General features: G+C 42.5%; 1 protein-coding gene across 22 annotated transcripts; it reads left to right on the forward strand.

The window, feature by feature from the left end:
- Positions 1-1,671: 1,671 nt before the first annotated feature.
- On the forward strand, positions 1,672-18,763 carry SLC25A51 (solute carrier family 25 member 51). Of its 22 annotated transcripts, XM_073876703.1 has the most exons (7): positions 1,673-1,917; positions 3,851-3,992; positions 5,337-5,421; positions 6,102-6,249; positions 9,446-9,591; positions 14,191-14,297; positions 14,511-18,763. In XM_073876703.1, exon 7 carries the CDS (start codon positions 14,552-14,554, stop codon positions 15,443-15,445), a length of 894 nt encoding a protein of 297 aa, XP_073732804.1. In that variant the 5' UTR covers positions 1,673-1,917; positions 3,851-3,992; positions 5,337-5,421; positions 6,102-6,249; positions 9,446-9,591; positions 14,191-14,297; positions 14,511-14,551; the 3' UTR covers positions 15,446-18,763. The 22 variants fall into 22 exon arrangements, with proteins under 22 accessions (XP_073732813.1, XP_073732814.1, XP_073732804.1 ...); XM_073876705.1 differs by lacking the exon at positions 5,337-5,421; XM_025888244.2 differs by lacking the exons at positions 3,851-3,992; positions 5,337-5,421 and adding an exon at positions 9,648-9,730 and having other exon boundaries at positions 9,446-9,554.
- The last annotated feature ends 857 nt before the right edge of the window (positions 18,764-19,620 follow it).

The following is a 19,620-nucleotide window of genomic DNA, read 5'->3' on the forward strand; positions in this document are numbered from 1 at the left end:
AGAATGAAAGAATTAGTAGATGAGGACAGAAAAATGAAAGGCTACCTTTATGATGAATCCTGAATCAGAAAAGAGACGGTTTTGAGTTCCAACCTTCCTATGTCCAAGAAGAGCCAGTTAAGGGCCTGGGGGTTTCTGACCAGGAACTAAGAGTTGGAGGGGCAGAGGCCTGCACTGTGGCCTGCAGCCTGAGAGAAACAGACTGGCACAGCTCCAAACACACATGTTCCTGTTGGCCTGGGAGCTCCTCACTCCTTTGAGTCCATTGTGCCTCAACTGTATATTTACTTTCAATCTTTCCCTCCTCTTCAGGTTTTACCACAGGAGACTAAGTCCATTCTAATCTGGAATAAATTATTTATGTGTCTGAACACTCTGGATGCCTGCCTGATTTATTTTTCGAATAATACATCTGAACAAGAATTCACACAAGACAGGGCAAACATAATTTTGAGGCGAATGCCCTTCCCCAAATATTGCCCAATCTATCATTCCAAACCACTGTGTGGCCTTGTCATCATCCTGTGGAGCCCTGAATCTATCCCTGCACACTAATTAGATGCCAAGTGCCTCTGACAGTCGAGATTTGCACTATCAGACCCCACTACCTGACCTTTACAATCTTATCTCCTGCTACTGTGACTTTCTCCACTGGCCCAAATTCCAGTCATTCAACCAAGGCCCAGTTCAAACACCTCCTACCCTATGAAGCCATCCCTGGTTCCCTCTCAAGGGGGAAGGCCCCTCATGCTTCCGAATTTCCAGAGTCTTCTGTTTTTATGTCCCTCATTAGACTCTTAAGATCCCCCAGGAGAACTTGGGCATGAACAAAGACACACAGCAGGTACCTCAGGAGAGTTAGCTTAAATTAGGGGGCATGGTCTCCCACATCCCAAGCAGCAGTTAAACAGGCCAGCTCAAGCAGACCAAATTTTGGAGTTGATATCTATAAAGTGCTGTCTGGACAAGTGGGCAGGGAAAGCCACCCACCTAGAGCTAATCTCTGACTAATGCCTCTTGGACTAACCCCAAGTGAAGTGCATATCCTTCACACGTATTTCACAAGTCTCCTGAAGAGCTTCTCCTCTCCAGGCTGACCTGCTTCCTTCAACCCCTCACACCTGTTGTGTGCCTTTCAGTTTAGGAGTTAGAGTCACGTCATTATTCCTAGTGATGCTGACAAGGGCCAAAGGATGCATGCAAGGTAGGCATTATTTTTCAGATACGGATTTGGGGCTTAGGAACCAGTGACTTGTCCAAGGTCACTCCCAGAATTGTCAGAGCTATTACTCCACCTAAGCCTTCCATTTCCCAGTGCAACAGAGTCCAAGACCTGCAAGTTGTCAAGTTGAAAGGAAAGAGACTTGAAAAGCGATTTGTATGTCCTAAAGCATACAAAAGTGTTCCTCTGTGGCCTGCGGTACCAGTTGCTGACAAAAGGCCACTTTGAGGGTTTGATGGAATCTAACCAAGGCTACAAGGGGGAGCCAGGAGAGGCACTTTCAGGTTTCTGGCGTTTGCACCCACAACTGTTCATTCCCACTGGCACTGCCTCAGGCTGCACGCTGGAGAAGGCGTTGACTAGTTGTGGCACGGCACGGCCACCGTATGGCGCCAAGGGAACGGTGCTCTGGTAGGTGGCGCCCCAGTGCCTTACGACAGGTGTGGTGGGTGACCCTGCACCTGCCCCGCCGGGGCCAAGAAGACCTGGTCGGGGTCACCTGACTCTGGGTTTAAGGAGAGGCGGCGCGGCGGCGTCTGCCTCACGTGATCGGGCTCGGGCGGCGACGAGCGCGTCACGCTACGCCCCGCGCACCGGGTCGGTCAAGGTCTGCGCCTGCGCGGCCGCTGCTCGCCGGCTCGCCGACCTGCGGGTTGGCGGCTATCGGGCGCGGAGTCGGGCGCCCGCTGCAATGGGTGAGTGCGCGGGCTGGCGGCACGGGCTTTCCCCCCGGCCTGTACGTTGGAGGAGTGGAAGCACGAAAGAGGGTCTGAGGAGGCCGCCCCGCCCCGGCCCTCTGGCGCAGCCGCTGGGGCCCACCCTCTCCGCGCGCCCGGGCGCTCCTGCGAGCGCGCCCTCCTGGGTGGGGCCCGCAGGCGCGGGAACCACAGGAGCGGTGCTCCCGCACAGGGTCGGTTCTACGCCCCCGAGGCCCCCGGGCTCTCCCGCCAGCCGCCGGCTTTCGCGGGCCGTCGTGGGGCTTCACGGGGCGAGGGACGCTGTCTGGCGGGCGGAGCTGGCCTTTCCGGCGAAGAACGCTGTGCGTTTATTCGGACGCGCCCCTGCTGGGGAGGGGCCTCCCACCGCGCACGAACCGGAGGGCGGGGAGGGCCGGGCTTTGCCTGCGCCCGGGGGCGGGCGGCGCTGGGACAGCGGAAGGGCCCCTGCCCCCCCTGGGGTCTGGGATTGCGGGCCCCCTGAGCTTGTTCACTGTCGGAGACGGAAGGGGCCTTGGTGATCCTACCCAACCCCCGACCCTCTCATCCCAGATTGGGGAAATGGACGCCCGGAGGGCGGTAAGTCCGGCCACAGCCAGGCAGTGCTTATTCTGCGACACCATGTTGCATCGCGTTGTGGGAAACTCAATTGTACAAGGCTTTTGGGGGGCGGGCAGGCGGGCGGTGTTGTTCATTGTAAATCTCTGTGCTGATTATTTAGCACCGAGCGTGGCTAGATCAAGCATGTCGATGCCTCAGCTATATTTACCCTTGGGGCATAACCTTTATTTGCCCCGTCAGCTATACTTAGCTCGTCGTAATTCCCACGCTCTGTTTCTCTACCTGTAAGCAGTGAAACAGAAGCCCTGAAAGTGTATGGGTAGTGACCTTGCCAGTTCGAGCCGCCTCCACCCTCGTTTGGAAAGGATTCAATAAAATCAAAGGGTACTAAAACTGGTCAGGTGTGTCCCCTAGTGGTTCCAGAGCACAGGTTGGGCACTTTGGATCTGGAGTCACCCTTAGTGCATCTAAAAAAATGATAAGCTATTACCTCTCAGTTGAGGTATCTGGTTTCTCCTTTGATAGATTAAACCCAGACAATCGGATTTTTAAATTAAGGACCTTGCTTTGACTATAGCAAGGTAGTGTCATAACTAGGACTGGAACCCAGACTGATCTTGTTCTGATTGCTGACTCAGACCTGCTGACTTAGAGTTCACATCCTTTAAGAACTACATTTGCCTTACCCCCAGTTTTTGCACAAAGACCTTTGTGCTGGGATCACATCTAGGTCTTGCTTATCCATGTAGGCTGTAAATTACAGTGAGTTTTTAGACTTTTACACTGTTTATGCCACAAACGTTTGATACTTGTAGTTGCTTAAAAGTCAACCTATTAACTGTGCTTCTTACTGTTTAGATAGCTTGAGTGTTTTAGGTAGCAAACAGTTTAAAATTAGGGTAAATAAGTTTTGCAATAGCGAAGAATTACCCCTGTTAAGGAATTTAAATATAGAGATCAGTTTAGTAAAGAAATTTAGCTGTGTTCACAGTATAGTGTATGTGCTGCCGAAGTGAGCACTGTGTTCACAGTATAAATAAACATATAAAATTCTGAACTCCATTGCCACAGAATACTGTGCACACTGTCCTTCTGTTGCCGAATTAAGAATCTATTCATACCATCCTGGTGTGTAGGATGAAACTAGAGGGAAAGCGTTATTTTTTTTTTCTTTTCACATGTGTATTGGTGGTTTCTTTGAAGACGTAAGTCTCAAGAGGTTAAAATTTAGAGGGAAAGTTTTAAATCTGTGAAGTCTAGGAGGGTTTCATGACCTTCCTTTTTTTATGCACAGGCCTGTTTTTTAAAGTTTGAGACTAAATATACAGTGATGTTCTTTTTTTTTTTTTAGATTTTATTTGAGAGCAAGAGTGCACAAGGTTGGGGGGGGGCAGAGGGAGAGGGAGAAGCAGGCTCCCCGCTGAGCAGGGAGTCCAGTGCGGGGCTGGATCCCAGGACCCAAAGGCAGACACGCAGTCGACTGAGCCACCCAGGTACCCATACAGTGATATTCTTAAAATCTTTAAATATAGGGGTCAATAAATGGTTAATTTCTGCTAGCCATAGTTTTCTGCTTAATAACAGTCTCCATTATTACAAACAGCTGTGACAAACTAGTTGAAGTAACTTTAATTTGTAAAATTTTGGGAAGTAAATCATTCCAGTAAAAATTTAAGGTGAATATGGACAGAATTTGTTGGTCGGGTGTACAAATAACTTAGTTTGTATTATCAAGGAACAGATTGCTAAACAGTTTGCAGGTGGTAACTTTAGAATTTAAAATGTATTGTTATGTATTCAGTATGTAAATGAAATTTCTTAACATTCATAAATTGTCACAACATGATATTATATAATCATATATACATTAATCAGAGTATTCTTGTTATTTTATCATTCTTTAGTCCTGAGACTCTGAAGAAGAGCAAAGGATTACCTAGATATAAAGCATTTGTGTGCTAAGCTGTTTTTAAAATGTTAATCTTAGATTGGCAATTGTAGCCCTAATAAGAGTTCTTAAGTTCATGTCTGTCAGCTGAAACAGCAAGAAGTAAGGATGTAGAAGACTAAGTGATTAATAATTATCAAACTCTACCCTGGCAAACTTCTTTTCAAGCATCTTCAAACTTTTTTTTTTTTTTTTAAGTAAAAATGCCATTGGTTTCTTTAACTGGTTAAGAGCACAAAATGTAACAGGCAGAAGATGTGTTTTAAACAAATTAAAAAGCTGTGGGTGGTTTTTTGTTGTTTTTTTCCCAATTCTCCCCAAGTCAGATAAATACATACCCACAAAAATGGTGAAGGAAAGCTGTCCTACATAAGAAGTGTATCCTGAATTAAGGGAAACTGCTGTTGAAACAGGAATTAACATAATAAACTCAGCAGTAGGTTAGCAGTGTTAAAAATTGAGTGTTCAGGGTGCTTTGGCTGACTCCGTGGAGTGTGCAACTCTTGATCTTGGGGTTGTGGGTTCAAGCTTCATGTTGGGCGTAGGGATTACTTAAAAAAAAAAAAATCTTAAAAATAATTGAGTCTTCAAATGCTGCATGGCACGATGCTATACTATATAAACTACTGAAATACTGCTGTGTAGGAAGGAGGAAGTCTGTACGGCTTTTAGCAAAAATGGTTTTCCAGAAAAGCAAATCAAAACAATGCAGTCAGCAGATCAAGGAGGTTATAGCTAGATATCAGAACTATGGCTTCTCATATCTGTGCTAGAAGATCCTTTGTATCCAGAATGGACTAAAATTTCAGGACGAAACAGGGACTTTTAAAAAACATTCCTTTATCCATTTTAAGTTCTCTGCCTCTTTCCCCCTCCCCCTGCATTTCAGCATGATCTAGCAGAAAGATGGCTGCCATTGGCTATTTTATTTTTTCTTTCTGTGGCAAGACTGTCATGGTGCCTGGATATTTCAGGTTTGTATGCTTCTCTTACCGTTGTCCTGTTGTGGTCAAAAAACAGTAATGGGACTTAGTGTACTTGGCTTGCCATTCCTGCTTTATTCTCCCACTAATGAAGGTCAGCTTCAGGGTATATTTATCAAATATTTTGAGACTGGAGGACAGTTGCCAGATATTAGGATCTATCCTTTTATGATCTTCCTATGGGCCACCAGAAAGATGCTCTTCTCCTGAGCATAAATAAAGGATATGATAAGACACAAAGCCAAAACAGGTTTGGATTCTGGAGCTGGGCACATAAAATCCCAAATGAAAGCTGCTATGTCAAGATGATGCAGATGATGAAGCAACCATCAATTAGACCAAAATTCTCCATAGTGTATCTTAAAAAGTTTTGCTCAAAGGGAAATACATCACCTTAAACATTCAAAATTATGAAACAAAGAATAAAAATTAGAATACTATAAACCTAGACAAAACAGGAGAAAAGAGATGGAGGAAAAGCAAATTTAAAAACTGAAAATAGTAAAACTGGTAACTTCAACAGCTGTTTTTTTTCTGGGATGAGAGGAATGTAAATTTGACAAACTGGCTACCAAGAAAAAAGGGAATGTAAGTACACTAGACTAGAAGTATTTTTTAAAAACAAGTACTGTATAAGACTATATAAGTAAACCAGAACTTTTTTTTTAAAGGAAATCCAGTATCAAAATTGCAGAAGAAAGAACCTAACAGACCAGTAACAATGGAAGAAATTGAGAAAGTTATCAAAAAGCTACCATCCCCCAAAACACCAGGCCCAGATGGTGTTACAGGTGAATTCCCTTAACTTTGAAGGAAAAGGTAATTTTGATAAGGTTTAAATTGTTCACCAACATCAGGAAGGAAAAGTGATAGATTGTTTTTACAAAGCCAATAGAACATTGATGCCTGAACTTGGCATGAAGATAGTACTAAAATTGAAAATTTGGTATGTTCTAGTGATGTGAAATTTTAAAATATTAGCAAAATGGTATCTAGTGATGTATTAAAAAACATATTTCACCATGGCCAAGGAGGATTCATACCCTTATTATAAGGGCAAGTAATTAACAAGAAATAATGTATATACCAAATAAATACATTAGTGAATAATAGGTCATCCTTGTTGAGCACCTCTAGTGCTCTAGACTACTCTCCAGGATGCTGTACTAGTAGTAACTCAAATAACTGAACCAGCCTATGAGGTAGGTAACATCCTTACTGTATAAATGAGGAAATTAAGCCATAGAGACATTGAGGAACTTGAAGGTCACACAGTGGATATGTGGTGGAGCCAGGATTTGAATTGAGGCTATTAGCTGCAACTCGTAAATGTTACACTGGTTCTGTCTCCAGTATTCATGTGATCATCTCAGTAGCTCCTTAAAAGCATTTGACCAAAGTTCCTGATTTAGTGGTGGTAGGAGGGGTTGAAGGTGGTTGACTTGCAGTAAAACAGGAATAAATATGTATTCCCTTCCCATGTTTGAAAACTCTCTAAGCCCTTATCAGTTGATATCTAGTATTAGAAAAATGGAATGCAGTTTTAATGTGAAACATAATTCCCTAGTAAATAGCAGGGGGATGGGGGCTTACATTATAATTGAAGATATACTAATTGGTAGGATGAATGCAGAATGAAGTTTTGGGGTTTTTAATGTAATTTATCTGATGAAATGTGATAGCACTGGAAAGACGTGCTTTACCTCATATTTGCAGCACAATCCTAAAGGTGGGTAGGGATAGATGGTGAACAGGGAAGGTTACTTGAATGAGTACAGATTTTCTAGGGGCTAGTTCAGTAAACATTTTTGTGTCGTGATGATCTATTTCCCTAAGTAAACTTGAAACTACTAGGACTTGGATTATGAATACTCTGATGACAGCTTCCTGTTTCTCACCCCACAAGCCAGTGTCATGCTTAATAGTAATTCCTAGCAAAGTTCCCATAAGTGTCAAGAAAAATATAAGGATATTCACTATTATTATAATTTAGATTTGTTCAGGAAATATTTGTGAATCTAATAAGATAGAAGAAAGATACATATTATAATGGAGAAGTCAAAATTATTTGTGGTATTTTATATAGTGGAAGCTAAAGCAAAGCAGTCCAAAAAACTGAGAAATTGCAAGAAGATTTGGTAAGTTGGCTGGTTCTAACCTTAATATACAAGAATTGGTAGCTTTTTCATATGCAGACAAAAGGCAGTTTGAAAATTAATTGGAAGGAAACGGCCCATTCATAATAGCAACCAAAAAGATAAAATACCTAGGCATAAATATTCAAGATCTGGGGGTGCCTGGGTGGCTCAGTCAGTAAAACCCCTGTCTCTTGATTTCTGCTCAGGTCACAATCTCAAGAGTCCTGAGATCATGCCCTGTCTAGGGCTCTGCGCTCAGTGGGGAGTCTGCTTCTCTCCTTCTCCCCCTCCCGGTGCTGCATGCTCTATCTCAAATCTTAAAAAAAAAAAAAAAAGATCTGTATGAAAAAATTTTTAAATGCTACTAAGGTTTGTAAAAAGACAAGTAAATAGGAAGACATCATATTCCTGTAAAGTATGGTTTAATTTTGGAAAAGTGAGAGGTCTTTACATTTATCTATGAAGTCACTGTCTCTCTAAGATACCAACAAGATTTTTGGGAAGAATATGACAGAGATCCATTAGAGTTTACCAGGAGAAGCGTAATAACCAGGAAAGCTGCTAATTCTCAGGAGAGTATGGGGAAGCCCTATGAGATGGTGACACGCATCATACTGCCGTAGCAGGTCAGAGCAGGTTGGCACTCGAGAAGCGCTGGGCTGCTGGTGGAGCAGAGCCTGTGCAGACATACATGCACACAGCCACGGGCATTTGGATGATGCTCACCGGTCACTTTCATAGGCAAGCTTTTCTCTCTGGCTTCTTATGCTGAAATTCCAGAGAGATTACAGTATGGCTGGTAAATGAAACCATGAAGGTTGTAGAGGGAAGCATGGATTACTCGTTCATACTTTCAGAGTAATAAAGGCCTTCTGAGGACATTATAAAGCCTAGAAGCCAAGATCATAGATTTACTATCTAAATTAAGAACTTCAGTATCACAAAAATGATAAAGTAGGGAAAGTATTTGCCACAATTTGATTAATAGAACCAGGAATGATTTTCTTCATATATGAAGAAATTTTACAAATCAGAAAAGGTTTTTCTGCCTATTAGAAATACGGGTAACATGAAAATTTACAGTAAAAGAAATTCAGATGGTCAAAAATGGAAAAATACTGTAGTTTATTTTTTTAAGCAGGCCCCTCCACTGAGCAGGCAGCCCAACATGGGGCTCGATCCCAGGACCCTGGGATCATTACCTGAGCTGAAGGCAGACTCTTATTAACCAGCTGAGCCACCTAGGTGCCCCAAAATGCTGTAGTTTAATCAAAAATTTTAAATGACAAAATGCAGTTTTTTACCCATGAAATGGTACAGGAAATGATGGGGGACCTGGGTACTGACATACACGTAATTGAAGTATAAATCCTCATTAGTTTTCTGGGGGCAGTTTGGAGTAGCTATCAAATTAAAATGTATTACTCTTTAGCCAGCAATGCCATTCGAAAGATTTATCCTATAGATAAACTTGCCAGAGTTCACCCAAGCAAGGTGTAGGTATAAGGTTGCCCAGTGCAGAATTCTTTAAGAGAAAAAAAGGAAAAAAAACAAACCTAAACAAAAAACAGGGAAAAGTAGAAAGAATAAATTACTTATAATATGTCCAATTGCTATACAATCATACAAAATACTGGGGTATCTCCATGCTGTTATTAGAAGTTTCCAGAATGCATTGTGAGTGTCACTAGTGGCAGGTTGACTGGTAAAGAGGCTTTCCCACAGTCAGGCTAGACAGAGAGCCCTGAGCTAAGGCAGTGAGCCTGGAGAGGGGAGGTGTCTGTATATTTAATTGATTTAGAACTTTGTTTTTGCTTAAAAAAAAAAACCTTTTTTAAATGTTTATTTTTAATATGTCAATTTTTTTCCTAAAAAAGTAATACGCTTCTTTTGTGAATTTTCATTGAAATGACTCATTCGTTGTTTTACTGGATCTACAAGCAGCCCAACTCCAAGGAATCTGGCATCTCTGAGTCAAGCATCCAGGTGACTTCATAATCTAACTGTTCTAATACCTGCCAAGGTGAGAAATACTTCGTGTCTCTGAGCCAGGCCTTACTTTGATGATTTACATTGCAGAGGAACACATTTTTGGAACGCCGGGGAACAGTTTTTCCTGCCCCTTTAAACCGATTCATGACGGTGCTGAGCAGATTTCAGCTGTAAGTCCTGCTGCTTCCACTACTTTGCCAAAGCAGAGAGCATGTTCTTAATGAACAGAGTGGCGCCCAGAGGTGGTGTGGCTCCCCTGCTTGTGGGGGCTGGCAGTGAAAGAAAGCACCCCTGGCACAGTTGGGTTCTGTCGGTACAACCAGGCGACTTAGTGGCGAGGAAAGTTTCCTGACCCCTTTCAGGACCTTCCTTCCCGCAGAGTTCGGGCTTGCAGTGGTTTCCAAGTTTATCTTTTCTGATAGAAACATGGAGTAAGCCAGCTGGAACTCCAGCAAAACAGACTTTGGGCCAGAGTGTTCATTGTTGATTTTCCTAGTGTAGTCTGTCTTGTGGGAAGAAGACACACAGACCCTGGTGTGACATACTTAAGGAAAATAGCTTGTTTGCATTTGCTTCACATGAGAAAGGAAAAGAATAGTACACAGTAACATCAGAGTGTCTTGGGATCCTCCTGAGGGTCTCTCGTAACCTCGGTCCAAGCCTGCTTCCCCATCCTCCTCTGCCACCCACCCATCTTCCCCCCACATTCTGCTCGAGCAGAAGTACTCAATTCCTCGAGAATGCAATCCTGCTGCTCTGACACAGGACTTGCACCGTAGCCTGTGCCGCCGCCCTTAGCGGAATGTGCTTCACCTATTTGCCCACAGGTCCTATCCTGCCCCGTCATTGTCTCCAGACAGCTAGCTAATGACCCCCTCTCTCTGCGGGGCCTTTATACACCTTGTGCACATTTCCGTGCATGCGTTTATAGTCCAGTTGTTTGCATGTCTTATCTCTGCTGAAGCCAGGGTTCCCATTTATCTCTAATCTCTGACTTGTAGGGCAGTGCCTTTGAATAAGTGGGTTGAATTTAATTTTCTTAGTTTGCTAGTAGGCCAGTGTAAAAGCAGGCAAAGAGGAAGAAATCCCCAACAAAAGTAAATGAAGGTCTTCTTGACAGTGTTATCCTATAAGTCTGAATGAAACAGAAAAACATTTTTTTAAAGATTTTATTTATTTGGGGGAGAGAGGGAGGAACAGACTCCACGCTGAGCAGGGAGCCTGACACGGGGCTCCATCCCAGGACCCTGAGATCATGACCTGAGCTGAAGGCAGACTAACCGACTGAGCCACCCAGGCACCCCAATACTCTTTTATTTTTGATATCATATATATATGACATCCCATCAGGTGGATACATCTTCATTTATTCAGTGGGCCCCTTACTGTTGAGCACTTAATTTTTATTCAGTACTTCTCAAGAGCATTGTTGCGACTGTCTTGTAGTTCAGTCTTTGTGTACATCCTGTATGAATAACTTTTTCCCTAGGCTGTACTCCCAAAAGGGAAAATATGTGTTCCATATTTATTTTTTGTTTTTTTTGTTTTTCTTTGACAGAGAGAGACACAGCGAGAGAGGGAACATAAGCAGGGGGAGTGGGAGAGGGAGAAGCAGGCCCCCCGCCAAGCAGGGAGCCTGATGTGGGGCCCGATCCCAGGACCCCAGGATCATGACCTGAGCCAAAGGCAGACACTTAATGACTGAGCCACCCAGGCGTCCATATTTGATGTTACATATCTGTGGCTCCTGTAGATATAAGCTCCCCAGGAATTGATTCTGATTGTTTTCTGTGCTTCAGCTCTGCACTGTACTTTATAGTGATTACATTCATCTTTTGTCCTGAATGCTCAGCAGTTTATACACCTATTAATAACTCCCTGTTCCTCCTTCCGCAAGCCCCTGGCAACTACCATTCTACTTTCTGTCTCTGATTTTGACTACTTTATGTACTTTATATAAATGAAATCACACAATATTTGTCCTTTTATGACTGGCTTCTTTTACTTAAGGTCCTCAGGGTTCACCCACGTCCTAGCACATGACAGGATTTCCTTCCTTTTTAAGGCCACATAGTATTCCATTGTATGTATCTATACCACGTCTTGTTTAACCATTCATCCGTCAATGGACATTTGTGTCGCTTCCACCTCTTGGCTGTTGTGAATAGCACTGCTGTGGATGTGCACGTGCCTCTTGAGACCCTGCTTTCAATTCTTAACAGACACCTAGAAGTGGGACTGCTGAATCACATGTTAGTTCTATTGTAAGTTTTTGTAGAACTGCCATTCTGTGTTTAGTGGCTGCAGCATTGTGCATTCTCACCAGCAGTGCGCAGGGATTCTCCTCCACATCTCCACCAACACTTGTTATTTTCTGTTTTTGTTTTTTTAAATAGTAACTATCCTAAGGGGTGAGACGATCTCATTGTGGTTTTGATTTGTATTTCTCTTTTGATTGAAGTTGAGCATCTTTTCATATGCTTATTGGCATGAGTGTGTTTTATAGTTTTTTTGGTGTCTTGTTTTTTTGTTTTTATTTATTTTTTTATTTATTCATGAGAGAGGCAGAGGGAGAAGCAGGCTTCCCACCGATCAGGGAGCCCGATGCGGGGCTCGATCCCAGGACCCTGGGATCATGACCTGAGCCGAAGGCAGACACTTAACCATCTGAGCCACGCAGGTGCCCTTTTTTTGTTTTTTTTAGATTTCGTTTATCTGAGAGAGGGAGAGAGCAAGAAGCGGGGGAGGGGATGGAGGAGGGAGGGAGAAGCAGATTCCCCACTGAGCAGGGAGCCTGCTGATGCGGGGCTCGACCCCAGGACCCCAGGATCGTGACCTTTGTGACCTGAGCTGAAGGCAGCCACTTAACGAACTGAGCCACCCAGGTGCCCCTGTTACGCAGTTTTGTAGGTTTCTTTCATGTCTGGCATAAAAGGTGGAGTCCCATATCTTCTTGTATATCTCCTTTGGAGAAATGGCTGTTCAAGTCCTTTGCTCATTTTTAATCGGGTTATTTAATTTTTTGTTGCGTGGTCTCATAAATGTGGTGTTGTACTGTTGAGGAATTAAAATCAACTTAAAAATATTTAGCCTGTTGGGGCACCTAACCAGCTCAGTTGGTGGAACGTGTGACTCTTTATCTTGGGGTAGTGAGTTTGAGTGCCATGTTGGGTATAGAGATCCCTTAAAAAAAAATCTTAAAAAAAATATTTAGCCTATTACATCTAACATACAATAAAATTGCCATGTAGTCCCCCAGTAAAAGTTATTTCTGGGCTGTAGGATGGTCCTGGATGATCCAACTATTTGGATCCTTTGGAGAAAATCGGACTGAGTTGCCTGGCAAGGGGTAGCCTTGCCATTTTAAGGACGCGGATATGTTCTAGGGGAGGACTTTACCTTAGTTTTACTCGGTGGGCTAAGCCTGTATATTTAGGCTTCAAATCTTCAGCAGTCTGATGCAGCCACTTTGTCAAGGGCAGCCTCCCAAAGTCACTGCCATGCTTCGGTATGACCGGGGGAACATGCGCCCTGCAGCCAGGCAGACTTACGATGCCAGCCCCACCGGTTACTTTCTGTACCTCAGACAAAGGAAACAGTGTTGGTTTTTTCATTGGTAAAACTGGGAAAACAGCGTTTATTTGATGGAGTTGTTTTGAGAATTAAATATATGAAAATACAGTGTATAGTACATACCTGCAGGCCTCCCTTGACCCTGTTCTTCCAGTCTCTACTTCCCAAAGTACATGCTCAGTGTTCCTTATCCATAGCACATATTTGTCATACAAGGTATTTACACGGGGGTATATTTGTTTACCTTTGCAGTCTCTTGTTAAATTGTGAGTTCCTTGCCTTTTTTTTAAGATTTATTTGAGAGAGAGCGCACGAGCTGGGGTGAGGGGCAGAGGGAAAGGGAGAAGCCAGACTCCCTGCTGAGCAGGAAGCCCAATGTTAGGCTCGATCCCAGGATGCCAGGATCATGACCTGAGCTGAAGGCAGATGCTTAACTGACTGGGCCACCCAGATACCCCGTGAGTTCCTTGCTCTTGAATCTCTAGCACTTGGTAGAGGGCCTAGTCCAGAGTAGACGCTAAGTAAGTGTTAGTGAACAGAATGAATGAATGCATGTTTTGCTCTTTTATTTCTCAAGGGAGGACTTTGAATCTTTTTTGGAAGGATAATGGTATATACCATTATGTAGTATAGTACGTATGAACTAGTCCAGTAGTTCTCAAATATTTTGGTCTCAGGACCCCTTTACACCTAAAAATTACTGTGGACCCTAAAGAGCCTTTATGTGAATTAGTATTTCTGGTCTTAGAAATCAAAATTTAAAAATACTAATTTTATTTATATATTTATTTTAAAGATAAATTGCAGGGGAGAGGGGAGGAGGAGAGGGACAAGCAGATTCCACACTGAACGCAGAGCTAGATGCAGGTCCTGATTCCACGACCCTGAGATCGTGACAGGAGCTGAAATCACAAGAGTCGGACACTCAACCCGCTCAACTGACTGAGCCACCAGGCGCCCCTCATTTGCTTTAAAGATAACGCGTTAACATATATAACACATTTTCAGGAAAAATAACTATTTTCCAAAAATTTACTGAGGAGAGCTTGTTTTCCAGTTTTGCAGGTCTGTGTAATGTCTGGCATAAAAGATCTGCGTCTGCATTGTGTCTGTGGTGAGAAGTTGTTCTGGTTAAAGTAGATGCAGAAAATCAGCTTCACACAGGTACGTGGCTGGAAAAGGAAGGACCTCCTGGACCCCTGCGAGGGTCTCGGGGACCTCAGGGGCCTCTGAAAATGCTGTAACAACTACTGATGTAGTCTAACAGGGAAAATGAAAGTGTCCAGAAATTAAAGGGTTGAGGAAATAAGGAAAAATTCCACATGTTTAGCCCTGTATATAATGGCTTAGCTACTACTGTCATTTTGTTATTTGTAGGTTAAAAGTATTCTTCATGAAGAAGAAAGATCTTAAGCAACATGGTGGATTCGGAAGCTCATGAAAAGAGGCCACCCATCCTGACCTCTTCAAAACAAGATCTGTCCCCTCATATCGCTAATGTTGGTGAGATGAAGCATTACTTGTGCGGCTGCTGTGCGGCTTTCAACAACGTAGCAATCACATTTCCCATCCAGAAGGTGCTCTTTCGGCAGCAGCTGTATGGCCTCAAAACCCGGGACGCGGTGCTTCAGTTGCGGAGGGACGGCTTTCGAAACTTGTACCGCGGGATCCTGCCCCCACTGATGCAGAAGACAACTACGCTGGCGCTTATGTTTGGGCTGTACGAGGACTTATCCTGCCTTCTCCGAAAGCACATCAGTACCCCTGAGTTTGCGACCCGCAGTGTGGCCGCAGTCCTCGCGGGGACAACAGAAGCAATTTTCACTCCGTTGGAAAGAGTTCAGACGTTGCTTCAAGACCACAAGCATCATGACAAATTTACAAACACTTACCAGGCTTTCAAGGCGCTCAGATGCCATGGAATTAGAGAGTATTATCGAGGCTTGGTGCCTGTTCTTTTCCGTAATGGATTCAGCAATGTCCTTTTCTTTGGCCTTCGAGGACCCATTAAGGAGCATCTGCCTACTGCAACGACTCACAGCGCACATTTGGTCAATGATTTTATCTGTGGAGGTCTGTTGGGGGCCATGTTGGGAATCTTGTTTTTCCCAGTTAATGTTGTGAAAACTCGCATGCAGTCTCAGATTGGTGGGGAGTTTCAGTCTTTTCCCAAGGTTTTCCAGAAAATTTGGCTAGAGCGGGACAGGAAGCTGACAAATCTTTTCAGAGGTGCTCACCTGAATTACCATCGGTCCCTCATCTCTTGGGGCATAATCAATGCAACTTATGAGTTCTTGTTAAAGATTATATGAAAGAAATCATCAGTTAAGTGCCATTTATTAACTGGATAGACCTAAGAAGAATACGGTTTGGCCTTGTTCCTAATTGGCGAAATACGAGTTGGTGTCAGAAGTTCAGGGCACCGTGAATTATGGGCAAAGCTGTTTTCTTGAAGCACCAACAAATTCAGAATAAAAGGTTCTAATAGGAAGATGTAAGGGGTTTTTGGTTTTGTTTTTTCATTATTATCTGAGAACTTTAGGCTAATTGCCTCGTTAATAGCTGTCTATCTGACTGCTTTTGACAAGGAAAACTAATAGCCAAGGTATGATTCTTTTTCCCAAAAGTCTTTAATAAATCTTCTGTATTGAAATGTCAGTGGCCATGACCAGCCAGAGAAAAGGCTCTTAGAGCTTCATGAATTCTCAGGCTTCCTTCTCTTGCTCCATTTCTTGCTTCTCTGCTTTTAGGAGTTGCAAAGGGTAGTCTTCGTTAAACATAAGCATGTACATGTAGGACAAAGAACAGAGGAGCAGAACAGCTTATTAGGTGTAGGCTTTTTATGGTAAATTGCTTGTATTACTTTTGAAACTAAGTACCTGTTGGGATAGCCATTATCTAGACTATTCAGACATGGTGTGGCAGAACCAAGCAGCTAGTCAAAGCTCCCATTTTGCTATCAGGTTGCAGGGTTTTGTGTTTAGTTCTGAATGTGAGCTTAAACCCTCCCCAGATGTCCTTATGTTAATTTCAGTTATTTCATTGCCAAAACATGGGGAGACTTACAGTTCATTACAGGCGTTTCTTCATGTGAAGAAATTTCATATTAATTGCAAACTGGTTAATTCAGTTTTTTGATTAATTGTTGCCAACTTTAGGAAGAGCTTTGGGAGTTTGGGGAGTGTTTTTTCTTTGAGTCATAGTTTGTCATATTGAAGTATCCTGTTTTCTTAAAACTTTCCTTAAAAAAAAAAAAACCTTCCATAAAATTGTATTTTGGAAGTATATTAACAGGATTCTAGATTTCTCTCTCCTGGCTTCTAAGCATTACAGAAGGGGAAAAAACAAACCTCAGGCTAGCTTTCACCCCAGTGTTAGCTTTTTTATTTGACTCTTGGAAATAGAGACCTCTATTAGGATTTTTACATTTTGGGAACCCAGTTTTATCATTTTATCATTAAAACAGTAAGATAGTTTGAGATAAAGATATTTGGAGGGTTAATTTTAAATGCTACTAGTTCGTAAAGGCTGGCTAGCATACTCATCCCTTAGGTGACAGAAAAACTTGTCAAAGGAATCAGATTCTTAAAATATTTTTTCCAGATCGATGAAGCAAAATGCCTTTCTTTACTGATTGAATGATTAATAAAACTTGAAACATTCTAGAAAAGTAGTTTATCAATCTTTTAAAAATCCACATCTGTAAATATGTAGTTAAGATTGCCAACATCTGACATGGCAGAGTAGTTAGGTTTCTTAATGCCAGTTTTTCATCATTCTGGGTAATTGCATATGACTATATGCACACACTGACCAAAATAAAATCAGGGTCTCAGTTGGTAGTTTACTCAGTTTCTGGGCAGATAGTCCAAAAGAAATGTTTACCTCTAAATGCAATATGACTGGTCAAATAAGCATCCTTCCAACCATAAAGGATTGGGAAGCTTTATCAAGCACTTGGCAGGCAGTAATGAGGCTCAGTAACTTTACAACAGCCCTGCTTGAAAATGTTGTGTTGGAAATGGCAGTTTACTTTGGAAACCAAGATGCAGAGGTGAGGATTTCAGAAAGAAAGGATTTGACACCAAATAAACGTGAGTAGCATCCTTTGGCTTACTGACTAGAGTCTGGCTTTGAAAAGGGTTGAGTTTGGGGAAATGAATGACAAAGGCACCGTGGTCAGTGGTGGTGCTTGGCCCAGGGCCCCCCACACCTTGCAGCAGGTGAGTTAGCCTGGGGTCATGCCCTGGGGATGGGCTTCCTTTTGTCTATTATACACTCCTGTGAGGTGACAGATAACCTAAGTTCTAAAGCACTTGGTGAAATACAAGTGAGAATTTGAAAGGGGATGTTTTGGTTTCTGCAATCTCAAACTTGTGGTGTGTAAAAAATATTTTTAATGTTTTTAACTCATATTTGGATTTCTTTGTCACTTTTTACAGCTTTTGGAGACCAAACTGTAAATACATGACCAGGGATGGTTTTTTGCTATCCTATAGACTTCTTAAATTTGACAAAAAAATTCAACAGAACTTGCTTGTGGTAGCCAACAGCTTTGTCTGAACCTTAAAAGAAGTCAAAATGTGTTATTAATAAGAGATTCTAACCACTTGTTTTTATTTTCAGTGTGAACTAGTAATAATTTTGAAAAGGCAGACGTGATCGAATAACTATCTGAAGAGCTTTAAAAGTGGCCTTTCTGTTACATACGTGACACAGATGGTTTATGAGCACAGGGAGCTTCTGGCCCTGCCTCCCACACTTTATCTCTGATGCCACCAGAGATGTGTTATGGATTCTCTATTTAACACGCTTGGGGTGGTATGAGCCCTCAGGACTGCATCACAGAGTAAACACAACCTTTCTGAGGTGGCAGATTTGTGTGTCTTTGTTTCATTTGTGTTTGGAGACAGTTGATGTTTTTGTCTCAGTAGTCAATATTATTCTTACGTTATGGTTGGTCATGTAATCACCTGCTATATATTGTAAACTGTGCAATAAAACAGAATTGTGTATCTAGAATCATCTTTGGAGACCTGAAATTCCCTAGCTCGATTACAGTGGTAATACTCCATTCTCATGCTGTGCAAACGTAGAATCATGGGCGGCAGACAGGATGTGCAGAATGGGACCCGGAGGCCTTTGGGGCCGCTGATCATGCCATGGGGGAAATGGTAGGTCAGTGTGGTTGAAGTTCTGGAGGGAGACGTGTACAGTCCAAGTGAAGGCAAGACAGGAGATCACATGTGAAGGAAGGGTGAGCACTCAGACTTGATCTCCTTTAAATTAAAATATTCTTTGTTTTCTTGTATGTATAAATGCCTATCAAAGACTTAACAGGCGTTCTCCTTAAATTTGAAGTTTTCATTTTTAATGCTGTCTTTTTGTTTAATAGTAAGTATTTGCTTGCCTAAATGGCTCGCAGATTGTGGGGGAGTCTACATGTTTTGGGGTTTTTTTTTTAAGTTTCAGTATTAAAAGTGGTTAAGCACACACAACTGTTTTTGTTTAATATTTTTTGAGTTTTGTGACTGAGTTTAAATGAAACCTGTTAAATGTGTCAGTTGACATTCTTTTGCTAATTCTGTTTGGAATAAAGTTGGGTTTTTTTTGTTTGTTTTTTAAGTCCATTCTATTTGGTCTTCTCTTGTAGTTGGGTTAGGGTTACTAGCACTTTTTTGTGGTTTAAGTTTGTCTTTTTGTTGAGAAAACATTTAGCGTACTACTTTGACTCTTTAGCACCTTCCCCTGATAACTTTGTAGGTAGAACAGTACTTCATTTATCCATCTTATTTGGTCAAGAGGAGTTCCAGATAAGTTAATTTTCTAGATAGCTTAACTGCAAAGCATTTTGTGTTTTAATGGTTTTTCTCAAATGAAGTAAACTTTTCCCTACTGAGTATAAACTTAGTATAGTCAGTTTATCAATAAATTTCTGTGGTATAGCATACCTTCAGGTCATGTTTACCCCCAACCTAAATGATCTGGATGTTTGTTTTTTGAGTTTTTTTATATCTACTTTTAACTTCACAGCTATTCCTTTCTGTTAGGAGATTGAAATTTTATTAGCTACACGCTGTTTCCACATGAAATTTTAAGGTGCTTCCTGTCTCAAGGGAGCGTTGAGGCGGTCTGATGAGGACCAGTAGGTAGGTGTGATTGCCATCATGCTTCTAAAACTCCAGTTTCGGGTTGGAATTCATCATAAAAGTGAATATCCTGAACTTCAGAATTGATAAAAGGGTGTCCTGTATATCATCTGATGTGACGTCATTTCAGCCCCCTTCCGCAAGCTGTCCCACAGCTGTCGTAAAGCACAGGGTGTGGGGAGTGGGGGGGTGTTTCTCCAGGTGTGACGGGGAGCAGGCCCAAGGGAGCCCTGCGGAGCTGCGGGGTGCTCCAGATCTCAGAGGCGGGTGCCCAACTTCATCCCTTTAGCTTCTGATGTTTCCAAGGGGAAACTTTTTTTCCAGTGAGCATAGCTGAT

Source organism: Callorhinus ursinus, unplaced genomic scaffold (genome assembly GCF_003265705.2).
Source record: "Callorhinus ursinus isolate GAN/ISIS: 27379988/994484 unplaced genomic scaffold, GSC_fseal_2.0 scaffold24, whole genome shotgun sequence".
NCBI lineage: Eukaryota > Metazoa > Chordata > Mammalia > Carnivora > Otariidae > Callorhinus > Callorhinus ursinus.